Source organism: Carettochelys insculpta, chromosome 6 (assembly GCF_033958435.1).
Source record: "Carettochelys insculpta isolate YL-2023 chromosome 6, ASM3395843v1, whole genome shotgun sequence".
NCBI lineage: Eukaryota > Metazoa > Chordata > Testudines > Carettochelyidae > Carettochelys > Carettochelys insculpta.
In genome coordinates, this window is record NC_134142.1 from 49,797,416 (window position 1) to 49,815,552 (window position 18,137).

At 43.5% G+C, this 18,137-nt stretch overlaps 2 protein-coding genes across 3 annotated transcripts in view; one reads left to right on the forward strand and one right to left on the reverse strand.

Moving 5' to 3' along the window:
• Positions 1 to 6,464, reverse strand: part of NUBPL (NUBP iron-sulfur cluster assembly factor, mitochondrial) — a 164,797-nt gene extending 158,333 nt beyond the window's left edge. Inside the window, exons 1-2 of one of the 2 annotated variants that reach the window (XM_074996873.1) lie at positions 6,238 to 6,464; positions 974 to 1,121 (exon numbers count right to left, since the gene is read on the reverse strand). In XM_074996873.1, the coding sequence (XP_074852974.1) occupies positions 974 to 1,121; positions 6,238 to 6,333 (244 nt within the window). In that variant the 5' untranslated portion in view covers positions 6,334 to 6,464. The remainder of the gene's footprint in view (positions 1 to 973; positions 1,122 to 6,237) is intronic. The other variant, XM_074996871.1, reaches the window with a different exon arrangement.
• A 37-nt stretch (positions 6,465 to 6,501) lies between these two features.
• The window catches only part of DTD2 (D-aminoacyl-tRNA deacylase 2), a 33,137-nt gene continuing 21,501 nt past the window's right edge, over positions 6,502 to 18,137 (forward strand). The window contains exon 1 of the mRNA XM_074996879.1: positions 6,502 to 6,654. Coding sequence (XP_074852980.1) covers positions 6,640 to 6,654 — 15 coding nt within the window. The 5' untranslated portion in view covers positions 6,502 to 6,639. The remainder of the gene's footprint in view (positions 6,655 to 18,137) is intronic.

Consider the following 18,137-nt stretch of genomic DNA (forward strand, 5'->3'; position numbering starts at 1 on the left):
ATATTTGAATCAAATATAGAATTTAATGAACTTCATCCAGACACCAATAAGAAGTGGTAAATGATGCTTGCTCATTTGTGGACAAAAAGGGTAAATTATTTTTATTACTGGAAAGTCAGCTTTACAAACCAGACTAACAACAACCTAAGACCTACAATCAACAGCCAGCAAGCACATTGTAAAGAAATGCACAAACTGATTATTCTTCATGCTGAATATGCAGAAAAATGAAACCTAAAATAAGAAAATTCACTCAATCTATACTTCAGTTTACAATCACTCTGGAAATTCCAAATTCAGCATGTCTGGATTTTTGTTTTGTGGTTTGTTTTTAACTTAGCTAGTTCCTGGCAATCCAAAACACTGAGAAAATAATTGTATTCTCATACATCATGTACCACCGCCATGACCATCTTTTTTAGAATACTAATCTTGGATAAACTCAGTCTGTGGACCTCACTGAGAAATATATATTTTTTTAATTTAAAAAACCAGGCATTCCGTTAAAGAGATATTACCTTCTTAATATGGATTCTGGAACAGAGATTTTTATATAGATTTTATACACAAAGGGTTGTCAAATGTGAAAGATACAGACACTGTCAACACCATCCCATACACTGCTGTTACAATAATTTTAGGTGTTACTTGTGCAACTGTAGATGAAAAACATTCAGATTGATTGTCTCTTTTTAAGCTCTTACAGACTTTAGAGAAGTGAAACTGATGGAGAAAATTGCCTAGGAGCTGAAAAGTAAAGAATATTTTTTTAAAAGCTTTTAGTTTTTCCTAAAAATGTTGTCTCTCAGATCTCCAATGGAGATAAATATGCATGTTTTTATTTTGCTTTTTATTACCAGTGTAATTTTTAAACTATTTGTATAAAGATACCAAGCTCCCATGCATGATACAAATAGATGTAAATACCAAACACAATAATAAAAATGGATGATGGAGCGAACACAAAACTTACCTGCTGTTGTTGACTTTCCAACTCCTCCTTTCCCAGAAGCAAAAACGAGTACCTGCTTAACTCCTTCTATTGGCTTTTGTTTCGGAAGTCCTTGAGACAAGATTTGGGCACGTTTTTCTTTCAGATGCCCATTACTGGTGCTTGATGGCTTAACAAAACAACAACAAAAAATCCCACGTATAATACTGTTTCGTTACAAATGTACAAGTCCTCCTGCATTTGAAAGAAAAACTCTATAGATGTTGAATTCCAAGAATGCAACAGTCACGTTAAAATTCAATGGTGCTGCCTATACTTTTACATGTAAATAGTCCTATTTATTCAGTAGGAATTACCTTGTGTGTGCAGTCATTCATATTCATCTGGCAAGATGAGGCACTAACTAAGGAGAGAGCTGACTGACATGAATGAAGTTACGAGTGTGCAGAACAGGTAAGTACTGCCAGCCCCAAATCTTCAAAAACAACAAGATGCACACCCCAACATTTCTAACAATAACTTTTAGATTATTTTGTTTTGTGCTTTTCTCTACAACTATGAGAGCTAGAAACCTGAAAGAAACTCATCTATTCATATACATCCAGGTCCCAGGACCTCTGGGGTGTAGACTGTCCCCTAGCTCCCACTGGCATTTCCAGCACCATTTCATCTAATGCTAATCAGAGGAGCAAATCAAGCTGAGCCAGTGATAAAAAAATGCAGTGACCTGCTGCCCCCTCTACAGTAGGGTCCCAACAGTGCTAAAACCAATGAATCTGAACAACTGTTACGCCAAGTCTGCACTACGCCCCCTCCCCCCAGGTTGATCCAAGATATGCAACTTCAGCTATGCAAACAGCATACCCCTATATATATATATATATATATACACACACACACACACACATATCTATATAAAGAGCCTCTATAAATATATTTTATACATATATAAAAATATATATAAAAAGCCCTATAATGGCTCTTTATTCATACATACATATATATTATATATTATAGGGGCTCTTTGGCATACTTGGCTTAATCTAATTCTTGACTTCCCCCTGCCCTGCCCCTCTGCTCTCTGATTTGCTCACCTTGATAATTTTTTTCTGATCTGTCAACCTTGATTACTGTTTTTGGTTCTATTTGCCTAAATATTGAGTCTGTTCTGGTATGGCTATCGTCTGAAGAAGTGGGTCTGTCCCACGAAAGCTCACCTAATAAATTATATTGTTAGTTTTTAAAGTGCTGCTTGACTGCTTTTTTGTTTTGATAGTATACAGACTAGCACAGCTCCCTCTCTGTTACTATTAGATAAAAGTATAACAGATACTTGAGGCCCTATACTTCTGGAGCATTGTCTATGACCCAGGAGATATTCTACTTTTCACCAGCACCTCCTTCTCCTCTCAATCCTGTGGCTGGACTAACGACTTGTCTCAGAGGGAAACTGACAGCATTGCTATAGCAGAATAATGAGTGAGCTGTAGCTGTTCTGGTATAACCCTCCAGTATGGCCACTCTATTCCAGAACAATTACTCCAAAGGAGTGGAAAAAAATCATTTCAGAACAGACCGTCCCCAACACCAGAACAGCTACAGTGCTATGGTTAGGCCTTGTCTAGGCTACTACAGGCTGTCAACCTAAATTATGCAACTTCAGCTACATAAATAACATAGCTCAAGCCGACCTACTTAGGTCTGCTTACTGCAGTATCTTCACTGTGATAAGTTGACAGCTGGCACTCTCCCATCAACTCCGCTCACTCTTGTTATTTTCCTGGTGTTCCAGAGTCAAGTAGAGAGCACTCAGAAGTTGATTAATCGTGTCTAAAGCCTTGCCCAGCATGCACACTACTCTGAGCATGGCAGGGTCCAGGCAATACCAATTACATAGATGCCATAAATTCACACACATGAACCCCAGTGGTTCAATTGCTGCCCATGGATCCAGCAGGTAGTGACAACATGCTCTTACTCTGCTCTAGCTATGTCATTCAATTTCCCCATGGAGACAAACCAAGAGAAAGCCACTTATCCCAGGCAGCAGATACACCCCTATAGCAGTGGATCCCATCCTTTTCAGTAACATGGCACACTTTAATGAGACAAACAATTCCAAGGCAGACCCACTTTCTGCTGCTGAATCAGTTGCTCATAAATGTCACATTTACTTACATTTACTATGATTACAGTCTTACTAGAGAGGTTTGCAACATCATAGGGCATACAACAAGCTGAACAGAGGTCAAATGGAATGTTGAGTAATTGAGCAACTGCTGAAATTACTTGCAGAGGTTGGTGGGTGAGGGTGTGGGGTGAGGCGGCTCCAGAAAGCAGGCTCCCCTCCCTGCCAGCCTGTTTGAGCTGGGACACAGCCTTTAAACCTCATCCCAGCTCCAACAGGCTCTCAGTTGACCACCCTGCTTGCTACAGCAGGGAGAGGACAGGGGCTCCCTACCAGTCTTTTCAGGCTGAGAAGCAGCATTTCAGCTGCCTCTTGGTGCAAATGGTTACCTGGGCGGGGAGGGTTGTCAGCATTTTCCCTCAGGGCAGCTCTACAAAGAAGGGCTACAAGGAAAAACCCCTCCGATAAGGGAAAACTGACAACCCCCTGCTGGTGAGGTGGCTCTTTGAGGAGCCGCATGGAGGGCAACTTGACAAAGTTTCAGAAGGCAATTGGACAGGTCTCACGGCACACCAGTGGGTCATGGCACACCAATTGAAAACCACTACGTACAGTGCTTCCGCAACCGTGCTCAGGCTGACATTACACACAAACAATGCCAAATGACATAATCTGAACTATGCTGAATGCCATGCTGTCCAGAGTCTCAAAAATGACCCACACATCATAATCAAACCAGCTGACAAAGGGGGTGCTGTTGTCATCCTGAATAGGTCAGACTATGAACAGGAGGCAGCCAGACAACTCTCCAACACCACATTTTACAGACCTCTCTCCGCTGATCCCACTTTGGAATTCCAAAGGAAATTACAACAACTACTGAAGGAACTCCCTGCTGCTACTCGGGACCTCATTAACTCAGACACACCATCTGAGCCGCAGCCTGGATTAATCTATTTACTTCCCAAAATCCACAAACCTGGAAACCCTGGACGCCCTATCATTTCAGGTATTGGTACCCTTACCACCGGACTATCCAGTTACGTGGACTCCCTCCTCAAACCCTATGCCATCAACGCTCCCAGCTATATCCAAGATACCACTGACTTCCTGAGGAAATTACAAAACATCGGAAAAGTTCCTGATAACGCCATCCTTGCCACAACAGATGTAGAGGCTCTGTACACTAATATTCCACATAAAGATGGATTACAAGCAATCAGGAACACCATCCCTGATGCCACCACAGCCAATCTGGTGTCTGACCTCTGTTACTTTGTTCTCACACACAATTATTTCTGTTTTGGGGACAATTTATACCTCCAGATTAGTGGAACTGCTATGGGCACCCGCATGGCCCCACAATATGCTAATATATATATATGGCTGACCTGGAACAACGATTCCTCAGCTCTCGTCCCCTATTACCACTCCTCTACTTAAGATACATTGATGACATCTTTATGATTTGGACCCATGGTACAGAGGCTCTAGAGGAATTCCACAGAGACTTTAACAATCTACACCCCACCATCAATTTATGCCTCGATTACAACATGCAAGAGATACATTTCCTGGACACTACAGTACTAATCAAGGATGGCCTGATCAGTACCACACTGTACCGAAAACCTACTGATCGCTATACTTATCTACACCATTCTAGTTTCCATCCTGCACACGTGACTAGATCCATTGTTTACAGTCAAGCTCTTAGGTACAATCGCATTTGCTCTGATCCAACTGACAGAGACCAAAAACTACAAGAACTTTATCAAATATTCATAAACCTGAATTACCCACCAGGAGCAGTAAAAAAAGAAATCAACAGGGTCAGATGAATACCCAGAGACCAGCTACTCCAAGATCGGCCCAAAAAAGCCAAGAACAGAACATCACTGGTCATCACCTACAGCCCCCAACTCAGACCACTGCAACGAATTATTAAAGACCTACAATCTATCCTTAATCAGGATGCCACACTCCAGAAGGCCCTGGGTGACATGCCTGTTCTCTCCTACAGACAACCTCCCAACCTCATGAGGATCCTCACTAACAGCCACAGTCTATACCCCAGGAATACCAGTCCTGGAACTTTTCCCTGCAACAAAGCCCGCTGCCAGCTTTGTCCGCATATCTTCTCTGGAAATACCATCACTGGACCTAACCAGGTTACTCACAGAATCACAGGCACTTTCTCATGCTCCTCTACTAACATCATATATGCCATCATGTGCCAACAATGCCCAGGTGCTTTGTATATTGGACAGACTTCTAACTCCCTTAGACAAAGGGTCAACGGGCACAAAAGAGACATCAAAACACTCCAGATCCACAAACCAGGTAGTCAACATTTTAATGGAATGGGGCATTCTGTCAATGACCTAAACGTATGTGTGTTACAGAAAAGGAATTATCGCTCCGTTTTGGAAAGAGAAACATCTGAGCTGGCTTTTATATTCAAATTCGGCACATTAGCACATGGTTTAAATCGTGATGGGAACTTTCTGAGTCACTATAGGGGCTTGTCTGCATACTTGGCTCAATCTAATTCTTGACCTTCCCCCCCACCCCTCCGCTCTCTGATTTGCTCACCTTGATTATCTTTTCTGATTTGTCCTCCTTGCTCACTGTTTTTGGTTCTCTGTGCCTTAAATATCGAGTCTGTTCTGGTCTGGCTATGGTCTGAAGAAGTGGGTCTGTCCCACAAAAGCTCATCTAATAAACCATTTTGCTAGTCTTTGAAGTGCTACTTGACTGCTTTTTGTTTTGATACTGCACTATAGTGTGACCTGAGCAGCCCAGCATTAAAGAAATACAGCTCTTGTAGCACTGACCACCAGGGAAGGGTCCGCTCTCACAAGTGGCCCTGCCCTGCCCTGCCAGAGGACCCAACAGCCCAGAAGCCAGACCCATTGCTCACAAGCAAGCTGCATGATGAGACTTAGCCCTGTAGGGGGCGCACCCCACATTACAGCGGGGCCTATCCCATCACGGGGCCCACTCCGTCCTCAGACAGTCCCCGACCCCTAGGACTCCACGTGGCTACGGCGCTCCCTAGGCAGGGCCACACGTGCCCTTCCCCGGGCGTCCGCACGCGGGGGCGGCGCTGCCGCCGTCCACGCCAAGGGCAATGGCCGCTGTAGCCTCCCCTTACCGGCGAGCGAGCGGAGAAGTCGGCGCGTCCCCAGCGCGCCAAGCGGAGCAGAGACCCAGGGCCCAGCGCCCGGTACCACGCTGTGAGCCCCAGCATCTCTTGCGCCGGGCGCGCTCAGATGGCGCCGCGTAACCCCGCCTCCGCAGCCCGCCCCCTTCCCCTCCGCGGCCGGAGTTCGGTGCTAGGTGCCCGGACAGTGACCGTCCGTCTTTGGGCCGCTCGGCTCCGCTCCAGTAGCTGCACGGGTCATTGGTGCAGGTAAAGGGCTCTCCGAGAGGAGATGTGCACAGTGCTCCTGGCATTGCACGGCCAGGATCCGGCGTTCCTGGTCCATAGGCCACACGCCACGCAGTGTACACTTCCAAACCAGGGGGGACTGTTCCTGCCACCGTGTTCACGATCATGAAGCACCACAAGGTCTGTGTCTACCCCGTGGATGCAAGGTTATCCTAATTCTGTTTTACGACAGGCTAAAGATAACGACTTCCTATATAAAGTAGGGGAGGGTTTCTTCCATCTATTCATTGATATCCTGCAAGCCGTTAGGAGGAACTACCATCAGGAATTTAATCTAGAGCTAATGCATAAAAAAGATATAAAAACCTTTTGCTTTACTGTTGTCTAGTTAGTGACAGACAAAAGAAATTGGGATTTTGCGATTTCTCAGGTTGATATTGAAGCTGCAAATGATCTGCACTTTTCATAAAAATATACTTCTCACACTTTCATATTTATGCAAATGGAAGAGCCAATATTTAATTGTCATGCAGATTAATGTTTCCTTTTTAGTAGGGGTAGGAAAATAATTCAAAGACTAAAATATCAGATTTGATACTGGTATGACAGAAATATAATTGATTTTTATTGAAAATATTAAATTGTCTTGTGTTTTAAATGTATTTTGCTTCTGACTCAGATAAATTGAGGGTATCCAGTCAGACAAATCAGGGCTAATTTAAAAAAAAAGATTTTGCATTTGAATAGTGAATTATTAAATTATTGGGTGAGGAAATGAATAGCTGTAAATTGATATTTTCTATGGAATACTTAACATTTCTAACCTAATAGTCACATGTTTCTGTTGTAATTTATGGGTCTCTATATCTTTTCTTATTGTTTTAATTTCAGAAATTGGGACCATCCCTTCCTGCATACCATTACTTGCATGAATAGTTCTAACGATTTGGGTCATAATTTAGATTAGAAATCACATTCAAGAGGATCTTGTAAGGGTCAGTTATAAGATATAAATTACAAAATGTTCTTCCAAAATAAGGGCAAGCTCCTACTATGGTCTGTCAGCACCTTGTGATCAGGCTTCATATTTTGTCTCCTGGGATATAAGCAGTGTTCCTTTTAATTTTTCCTATCCATGTGCAGAATACCTTTTGTTATGTGCACCGAGGCATGTACGGATGTGTACCACCAGTGAAAACCCGTGCTGCTGGCTGTAGGCAGCTGCAAGATCTCTGCAAATCAGCATTTCATTTTCTCCAAGGTGGCCACCAAGGTGCACAGCTTACAGGGAAAACTAGGTACAAGTACATAAGGGCACATCTATGCTTATAGGATGACTGATGCTCCAGAAGTCGAAATATACCTCTATGCATGAGACAGGACGTGGTAACACATGTTGGGGCAGAAGCTTGACTTGGTGACATGCCCACTTATACCAGTAACAAATGTGGTTCTTGGCATTTTGAAACAATGTATGCTTTCAAATATCCATGCAAAATAAAGTGAGATTTCTTTATAGCGTCACATACAGAATTTTATTTCAGAAGTAGAATTGCTTGTTATTGCCATTGGCTGAACAGCTTATTAATAGGCACAATGCAAATAAAGACCAACTGATGACAGATTTGTTTTGCATAATCATTTATGTTAGCTCTTAATAAATAATAGAGCGTGGAAGTTGTTTGCATGCAATTTAATAATTAACTTGCTTTCCCAGTCTTTAAACTATGAAAAATATAAAGTCCCCCCTACAAAGACTTCAGAATCATGCTTTGCTAATTAAGTTTGCAATGCTTCCATGTTAGGAGCCTCAGTCGGGGTAGTTATGTATTTTTTGTCAAGGTTCATATTTCGTGGGTAAGGTATTGTCAAGGTCCAGACTCCAGAAAACATTTTTTTGCACTGCAGTAATGAAGATAAGAAAAAGATTTTGTGGTCTATTCTAAAGCATCTGGCAGTCCAGATTTGGCCTCTGGGTCACTAATTGACTATTCCTGCTTAGTTTGCATATTGTTTCTTTGTGTGATCTTGGCTGAGCCTACTCCTTACAGTCCTTCTCAGTCAAGAATGGATGGAAAACCTAACAGGTTACAAGAACACTATTACAAATTAATATATCCTAATTTAGCAAAAGCATACATCCAGGTTCAGACACAGCTGATTTTACAGAACTTTTGAACCATGGAGCAGGTTTCTGTGGAACATAAACTGAAGTAGGGGTGCCAGGTGTCCAGTTTTTCCCTGGAATGGCCTGTCAAAAAGGGATTCTGGTGGCTTTAGTCAGCACCGTTGATGGGACCATTAAAAGTCTGGTTGGCATGGGGCTGGCAGGTTACCTACCTGGTTGCATGCAACCTCCTGGAAAAAATTACCTATCCCTCAGCTCCTAGGCAGAGGGCTGACTGGGGTACTCCATATGCTGTCCCCACTCTCCTCCATGCACTAGCTCCACAGCTTCCATTGTCCATGAGCTACAGGGACAACATCTGAAAGCTGAGGCAGTGCACAGAACTGCCTGGCCATGTTTCTGCCCAGGACTCAAGTAACACATTGCCATTTGCAGAGAGCTGTCTGAGATGAGCACCACTTGGAGCTCACACTCCTCATCCCCCCAAGCCTCCTCCCATACCCAAACTCTCTCCCAGAGCCCACATCCAACTCCCCTCTTGTGCTCCAACTCTCTGCCCTAGGTTGGAACTCTTTCCCACATGCCAAATCCCTTGGCCCCAGTCTGGAGAACCCCCTCCTGTATTCTAAGCCCCTCCTCCCCAGCCCCACCCCAGAGCTAGCATCCGCAGCTGGAGCCCTTTCCCACCTTGTGCCCCAACCCCTACTCCAGCCCAAATCCCCACACACGCCCTGAACCCCTAATTTTTGGCCCTAGCCTATAGCTTGTACTCCCTCTCACGCCCCAGTCCCCTCCTTCAGCACACAGCTGCCTCATGAACTGCAAACCCATCATCCTGAGCCCTACTCCACAGCCCACACCCCCAGCTCAGAGCAGATACCCCTTCCCACATCTCAACTGCTTGCCTCACCCAGAGCCCCCTTCCAGACTCCAAACCCCTGTGCCTCCCCCTTCCTCCCAACCAACCTGGAGCTCACACCCCACAGCCAAAGACTTCACCCATTCCAACACCCCTGTACTGAAGCTCCACAAGAACTTCAGAAGCCATTCTTGAATTTTTGGCTCATTGGTGGCTCTGGTCTGTCCTACACAAAAAAGCTCCCAGACTTCCTTATGATTTTGTTTGTTTGGCTTTGTTAAGCCTTTTACTTAAGGCTTTTCATTTCACTCCCTCTAGTGGAGCATAACAATAGTATTCATCGAAGGTGAAGACAGTACATCAATTGTTTGTGAAATGCAATTAGTATGAACAGGATACAATATGAGTAAATTAAATTACACCGAGCAAATGTGTCACTGGAAGCCTGCAATAATAATATGGGGAATCAGTCTCTTTCCTGTGTAAAAAGATGAATTGAATTGATGATGGCTGAATGTTGACTGTTTCACAGATTTTGTAGTAGTTAAGGATCCTGCTGCATATTTTGCCTGGGCAAAGGAGCTTGTCCTATTGCACTGCCCAAATTCAAGACGGATAATGAAATTCTATCTCCTGTTTCACAGGGCAGTGGTATTTTCCTTTTACTCAGTGTGTAGCTGTGCAGTTATTGTTTTTGCTTCAGAGGTAGTTGACTGATTAATTACCAGAACAACTTCTGAATTTATATTGTATGAATTCCTGAGCCTGGAGTACTGTCTCATACTGGCAGCCCTGGCACTCTCACTTGTGTGAATAAGGTTTATGCACATAGGTAAGTTTAGCAGGATGTAGCCCATAGGTCATACGCATACCTTGTAAAAGCTTCAGAAGTACTGTGGAAGAAAAGCATTGTGTGTGTGTTTTTTCATTCACAGTACTTTACAAACCTCCTGGTGATGATAATAAGTATCTGTCTAGCAATATATTACCAGGACTCCTTTCCAAAACAATATATTGTCATGGGAAACGTTATGAAGTGTGCTTCATGGAGTTGAAGAGATGTGGTTCTAATGGACGGTAAGAGGATATTTATTACTTACCTAGGACAAGGATAGGATGCTGTATCTCTCCACCTGATTTTTGTTTGTTTGACACTGACACAGAAGTAGTGTCCAAAGACCATTGTCAGAATTCAGCCTTCATAGTATTCATACAGTAAAAAAAAAACCATAAGAAGATAGGATCCCTGCCTCAACAAGCTTTACAGCATGTAAAACAGCAGTGGACAGATAACAGAAGAGTAGAAAGCCAAAGTTAATTGTAGCAAAAAACAAAAAAAGACCCTTTTTCTGACAAATAATTTCATTTCAGTTTATTATTGTGGAAGTGCCAAAGAGCTCCAGATATAGATCAGGACCTTATGCCAAGCACTGGATAAAGGGACCAACAAATAAAAACGAAAAATAAAGACAGTCCCTACCCCAAAGAACTTACAGCCTCAGACTTGTGTTGGATTCCATTATTCTTCTTTGAGTTGCTGACTATGGCAAATGGGAATTGGTCACAATTTCTGAAATCAGGGTTAGTAAGTTTGACTCTTAAATACTTTAAAGAAGCTGTAGGATAGTTGCATCATGGTGATGATAATCACAACTGTGTAAAATGTGTCCCTTTTAGTTTCAAAAAGCTTTCTTCCAATCCTTACTTTCAGAAGATTACCCTTTTTTCAAATATTTCATGCAAACCATCTCTCACATGCATCTTATCCTGTTGACATGTTCCACTTCCCTAACACACAATGCAGACAAGCACTCTGTAGAGATAGGCATAGTGTATGGCAGAAATCAGTCAGCCAAATAATGCTCAGTTGTTCACAGTGAGGGAGTGTATGAAATCCATTATGGAAGGTACCTGCTCCAGTGATCTCTAGCAGTTCTTTGCTATCCTTGGAGGGGAGAAAGACTTCTTCTAGTGGGGATTCTGGGCTCTCAGACTGAAACAAACAGAGTCTGTGTTGTTCTTCTATAGCCACATCCAGCACATGTATTACAGTACTCAATCATAGTAGCCTAGCTTTCACTTTGATGGCTAGGATTGTAAGCAATACTGTTATCTCTTGCATCTTGATTTAAGAAAAAAAAATTCTGAACAGTTTGGGCACAAGTTACCAGACAGGAGACCCAAATCATTGGTGCCCTAGAAATCCTTTGCTCATTCATCATAATTCCTTCCCCTAGTTCAAGGGGGCTTGCCAGTCTTGAACTGGTGGATGGAAGTTGGTCAGGATATCCCGATGCTCTGGTGACTCTGTGCTTTCACAAAGCCCATAAGACTTTTTACTTTTATTTTTCTGCACATAATTGTGACCCATATAATTTCTGTGTGCAAGCACCCATACCTCCGGAGAGAACCCCATTGTTTATGAAAAGGTGTTTTGGGTATCTCAGGCCCAGCGTGCACACACAATTTCAGTTTTCAGAAGGTTTTATCCAAAAGATCCATCGCCAATACACTGCCTGGGACTTGACTTATCCACTGCACAGGGTGAACAACTGTATTCACCTAGGTGGGACTTACACCTCTAGTCCCAAGAAATCCTAGATGTTTCAAGTGTAAAACATAAGCCACACTATGCTACAGCTCTAGCATAATTTTGAGGGCTGAAAGTGATGACACACTGTTTCCTCAGACTTATATTTTTATGTTTTTGCTTCCTGTTGTGGCAGGGTTAAATTTAGAACATGAGACCAGTCATAATGGATCAGAATAATGATTCATCCACTTCAGTATCCTGCCTTTGGACATTGGCCAATGTTAGGTGCTTCAAAGGGAGTGAAAAAAACAAGCAATCAAAGTGATCTGTCCCTGCCATCCTCTCCCAGCTTCTAGCTAATACAGGCTAGGGATATTTGTCCCACTACATCCTACGTATGCTGCTTGGAACTATTTGTGCAATTTCTCAATGCACCAGCAAAAGATCAGATCCCTTTAAATAACCTTGAGATATCAAAAAGTACAGCACAATTATTTCAGCTATATATCATTTATATGGTCTCATGGCCTAGAGCCATATGCCAGGTCTCTTATGTCAGTGTAGATATACCCTATGGATACACCTACACCAGAGGGTTTTTCTGATAAAACAGGCATTTTGTCAAAAAAAAATGTGGAGTGTCTACATTAAAAATGCATTCTGTCAACATACTGTTGACAGAACTTGGCACTTTTGTCGACAGCTTGTGACTCTCCCCCACCAGGCAGAATGTCTTTCTCAATAGAATCTGTTGTCAAAAAAGCTGTGTGGATGCTCCAGATGGGCCCTTTGTTGACAGACAGGGCTTCCAGGTCACCGGGCAGCCCTGTCTGCTGCGCCTCCAGTTGTCCATTCTGTCAAGAGATGGCTGGGCAGTCTGGCCACTCTCTGTCAACAGAGCAGATCGCTTTTTCTATCTGCTTTTGTGTGTGGACACACTCTCTCAACAGGAGTTTTGTCAGAAGATCTCTTCTGACTGTGACTTCTGTCAACAGATCGCTGTAGTGTAGAAGTAGCCTATGTGGCTAAGCTCTGAAATACAGTTGTCAGTCCAGAGGACTTAAATATCTTGGGGTCGTAGCTCCTGCAAGTCTCTTTCTAAACATACTGATGGTCAGTCAAGAAAGTAAGGACATATCCTATATAGTCATTAGGGAATACTCTGAATGGGAAACCCCTGATGTCACTTCCACAAGCTTCTTTCTGTACAGCCCGACAGAACCGAGTGATGCCTGAGGAGGTGGTAACAGAATGCCTCCTCTGTTATTTTGAATGTAGGGTACTTTGTGCGCAGAGAACAGCAGTTTCTTTAGCTGCATAGTTCAAGAAACTTGTCAAAGTTTAATGGGTTGAATAAGTTTGCTAGCTTTTGGAGTTTGATTTCTCTGGTGACATTTTGGGGCAACATCTTCACATTGTTATTACAACAGGTGACATTCAATAAAGTGTCATCACACAACTACACGGAATGATAGCATCGCTTAAACATATCATCACAGTAGACACAATGTTGTCTTCTGATCATGTTTTACTGGCCTCAAATTGCTTTCATAATGGTAAAACTCTCCTACTTGCACAAGGCAGTACCTTTCAAAATCAAAACAAATGGCAACAAACGACCCCAGAGGCTTATTTTGTCAGGTATCAGCCCAAATTTTTCTTCAGAGAAGATGTATTGACTAAGACAATACTCTACCTGCCTTCCTGGTCTCACTTCTTCCACAAGTTTCTAATCAAATATAACTGTCAGCTGATATTGATCTTTTCCTTTGGCTTTATGTGGAAATAAAAATGGCTAAGGGAAAGAGTAAAATAATGGTCTAGAAGTCTGTAAATTACTAATGAATATTCATTGATTCATATAAGATAATAGACCACGTCTAAGTTATTTTGTTCCCTGTAAGATTTTCAGTATAGCTGAAAGTATTTCATAGACTCTTCACTGCTGATTTTTTTAAATTTTGCATTTCTAAACTAATTTAAATCTTGATACCCTATTTGATATTTGATTCATGACATACTCCCCAGACAGATCCTGGAAAAGCTGAATTAGGCCCGGTTGGACCAATCAATTGCAAATGATGCAAGCAGGCGAGTCTTTTAAAGTCCTTCTACACCAACAGCATCAGGCAGTCGTCATGCCCACCGCCCTGACTGTGTCCTTCCCTCAGTCTTCCGTTCAGTGTTCTTAGCAATGCTGCTTCAGAAGCCTACTCAGGTTTCCAGTCCAGAGGACTATAGCAAATATTTAAGGTCTGTGACTTCACGAACCCTGCTGTTCTCTTCCCTTGACTACTTTCTATTGGGTTTCTTTAAGCTCTTTCTTTCTAGTCAGATATCCCCCTTTTAGCCCTGCTTGGTAAACTCTTCCTTCAAGATTCCTGTCTCCCCTTGCTTTCTCCTTAACTCAGAGAGAGAGAGACTGCAGTTTTCCTCCCTACTGCCTCCTTTTGTTGTCAGATTCCTGGCTTGACAATGTCCTGCCCCCTGTTTCTTCCCACATGAGATTCCTTCTAAGTAGCACCCTCCACTCATCTTAAATCTCTATTTGCATCATAACTGGTTGACTGGGCCCAATTGGTGTGGGGAGGGCAGTGTTCCCCGTAAACTGACCATGTGGTTAATCACCCAAATGATTAGCAGAGAGTCCAGAGCTGCCCACAACCAGCAGCATGTGTTTCTACTGATAGCGCACATCCGCATGTGCCTTGGTGCATGTAACAAAGTTTATTCTATTCATGGATGGAAAAAATTCAAGGGAACACTGCAGGGCTCCTTATCACAATAACCTAAAAGAACACAAAGGCTAAAAAGGGCATTTTTCACACATACTTTGATTTTTTTAAACTTCTGAAGGCTTTCTGTCTTTTATAATGAATGCTAAATAGCTGTTACACAGTGGAAGAACATCAAATGTAAAATCTTTCCTAACATGCATGGGAAACAAGTATTTAGTACAGGTTGTACCTCCCTTGACTGGCACCCTTGGGACCTGAGTAGTCCCAAATGAAGATATTTGCCAGACAAGGGGAGGTCAGGCCCGTGGCTGCCTGGAGGGGCAGGGCCCCGACTCCTGACAGTCTCCCCTGCAGGGTTGCCAGGCTCCCCTGAAGGGCTGCCAGGCTTCTCCTGTTCCAACCAGGGTCCCCCTGGCTGGAGGGCTGCAAACAGGGCTCCCTGATCCAGCTGGCTCCCTGCCATGGGGCTGCTGAGGTTCTCCGGCCCAGGCCAGGGTCCCTGCAGTTGCCAGCTCCCCATGCCACTCCAGCCAGCTCCCCACGCCACAGGGCTGCTGAGCTCCCCCACCTTGGCAGGTGTCCCTACAGCTGCAGAGCTGCTGGTGGGGCTCCCAACTGGGGCTGGGATCTCTGCAGTGGGGCTTCCTAACCCCAGGCAGTCTCCTGGTAGTGGGTCTCCGACCTGGCTGCTTGCCCTCGGGCTACTCCTGGGGCTCCCCAGAGCGGGCTACCAGCGGGACTCCCTGCTACTAGCTGGGCTCCTCTGCAACCCAGCAGCTGGAGCACTCTGTCCAGGTGCTCTCTGGTCCAGCAATATCCACTGTCCTGCTGGACGAGGGACGTTACCAGATGACTGAGTGACGGATGAGAGAGTTTCAACCTGTATTAGACTGTCTATAAAGAAGAGCTTTTTTAAAAAATAAATAAATTCACATGAGAATTTAGGCACTTGCTCCAAGCATTAGACCTCACCACTTCATGGGTTCTCAAAGTCGGGCACCAGCCAAAGCACAGATGTCTACACTGCAATTTTATGGCCTCAAGCACCTGAGTTAGCGGACCTGGTATCTGAGATTCAGTGCCTGAGAATGAGAGGCAGTTACAGATCCATAGTCATACCCATAAAGGAAAAAGGCACAACGTAGCCTAAGGTTTATCCCTACACAAAACAGTGATTACGGGAGGAGAATCCTTATGTTCTTGAGGGAGTAGTGCAAGACTATTCCTGAAAGAAAGAGAGATATTGCAGCTCACAGGAAAATTGTTTTAAAGTCGAGGCCTTATGTCAGAACTATCATCATCCGTCTACCTTACATTTGATTCACTCCTAGTAGAAGTAGTAACTTTCTGCACCAGTGCAGCCCAGTAACAAATCATCACTGACACTTGTGGGAGCTAGGGAGTGGGAGGCAAAGAATATGTCTTTGCTGCAGTCAAGAGGCATGAATGTGGCAGATATAGGCATACCAGAGCTTCGCTGTGATATCGCTAGCTTTCTAAAAATGGTAGTGTAGCACTGGTGGCACAGGCTGGGTACCCAAGTATAATCTTCCCAAGGAGACTGACCCTTTCTCATGTAGGGCTATGTGTGCTTCATTCACACATCCCAGTAGCACTGTAGTGGCATATATCCATTGAATTAACTGATAAAAAAATACCACCTTTCCACAATGCTTTCCACAATTGGAATGGAATTTATGTGGAAGGAAGAGAGGAGACATAACAGTATCTGCTGAAGAGAATATATACTACCCCCCACCCCCCCATGTGAAAAGAATCAGAGGCTAGCATGGTTACAGGAAACTGTGGCCAAGAGAACCAACAGCTATGCAAGGTGATGGTGGCAGAGGGGTGGCTCCCCGTTCCTGGAAGGGTTGGGGCTGCAGGAAGCCAGCTTTCAGTGCCTTCTGTAGCATGGTGCCTCCCCTAAGCCCTGCCTGGAGTGCACCTTCTGCTTCACAGACTACCTTACGGCAAAGACAGCATCTGCATCCTTTTGCACTTTATATGTGGAGGGAAGCAAATGATATACTCCCCTTAGGACTCCAAGGGGTCTATTTTCCCCATTTTCTGTGAATGCTTTGACAGTGCCACCTCCTCAGGTCCAGTACTGCCTCACTGAAGTCAATAGTGCTTGAATTGGACTCTTTAACACCACTGTGTCTTGTGCACACAAATACCTGGCTCAGTAGACGCTCAGGTAAGTTTAGGCATATTGAATTAGCATCAGAATGCCATTAAAGTGTTAGAGTCCTGTAGACAAAAGACCACATGTAAGAATATTCTTATTTTGTTTCAGTATCTATGGTGAATAAGCCTTTGTCTGGCAACATTTTTTACAATAGACACAAATATCTACCTCTCATTTAGGAGTGGCATCATTTCATCTCACAGAGAATTCACATTCAGTATTCTTTTACACAGAAATTTAAGAAAATTTTGATTATTAATTTAGCATGTATCACTGTTTTGTAATAGTGTGAAAGACTAAACAAAACAGTAATCTGTTTATAACGCAGTAATGTGTTTTTTTTTGGCGTGTACTGTAAATTTGCATGAAATTAACTGCTCAAATGTTGGCACTGCTCCTACACAAGAGGGATGACTGTTTATTGTAAATATCATCCTGCCATTTATGGACAAGACAAAGCTTCCAAACTGAAAAGATGTTGAAAAAGCTGCACGCAGCTAGGGAGCTGGTTTACCCCCCTTTTAGCTAACGAATGTATCTCTTTAGGGCTCTGCCATGAGTTTACAGATCAGCACTGTAACAAGGGAAGAACTGGAGAGTTGCACCAACTCAGTGGTAACTCAAACATTGTGCCTGAAAGCTTTCCCAGAGCTCTAGAGCACACAAGGGAACGTAGCCATTGTGCTTTGATGCCCTATGGGCTTGTCTACACTACCTCCTTACTTCGAAGGTAGGATGGTAAGTAGGGTGTCGGGAGATTATTAATGAAGTGCTGTGCTGCATATGCAGCACTTCATTAAGCTAATTCTCCCCAACGGCAACTTCCAAGTGTTAAACTGCAGAGTGCTGGCTTGCATGTAGCTGTGGCCAACCCGCCGGTACTTCAGAGTGCCTGGGCAACTTCAAAGTCCCTTTATTCCTTCAAAATTTTGATGAGTAAATTTTGAGGCGATCACATGCCTGCCCTGGATTTAAAGGAGCCGCACCAGGACATGCATAAGTTTGCTCTGCATTGGGTAGGATGCCAGGCAAAAAATCATTAGTGACTTATGAAACTTCTCATGCATTCTAGCTGGCCCAACGAGACATCAGCCTGATTACACTAAGGAAAAGGGATAAGGAAAGATTGCTTGTTCTATCTTGCTATCATGTTGGAAAATTTGCAAGAATGCTCTGTAGTGTCATGATTTCAGATCACTTACTGGTGGCTTGAC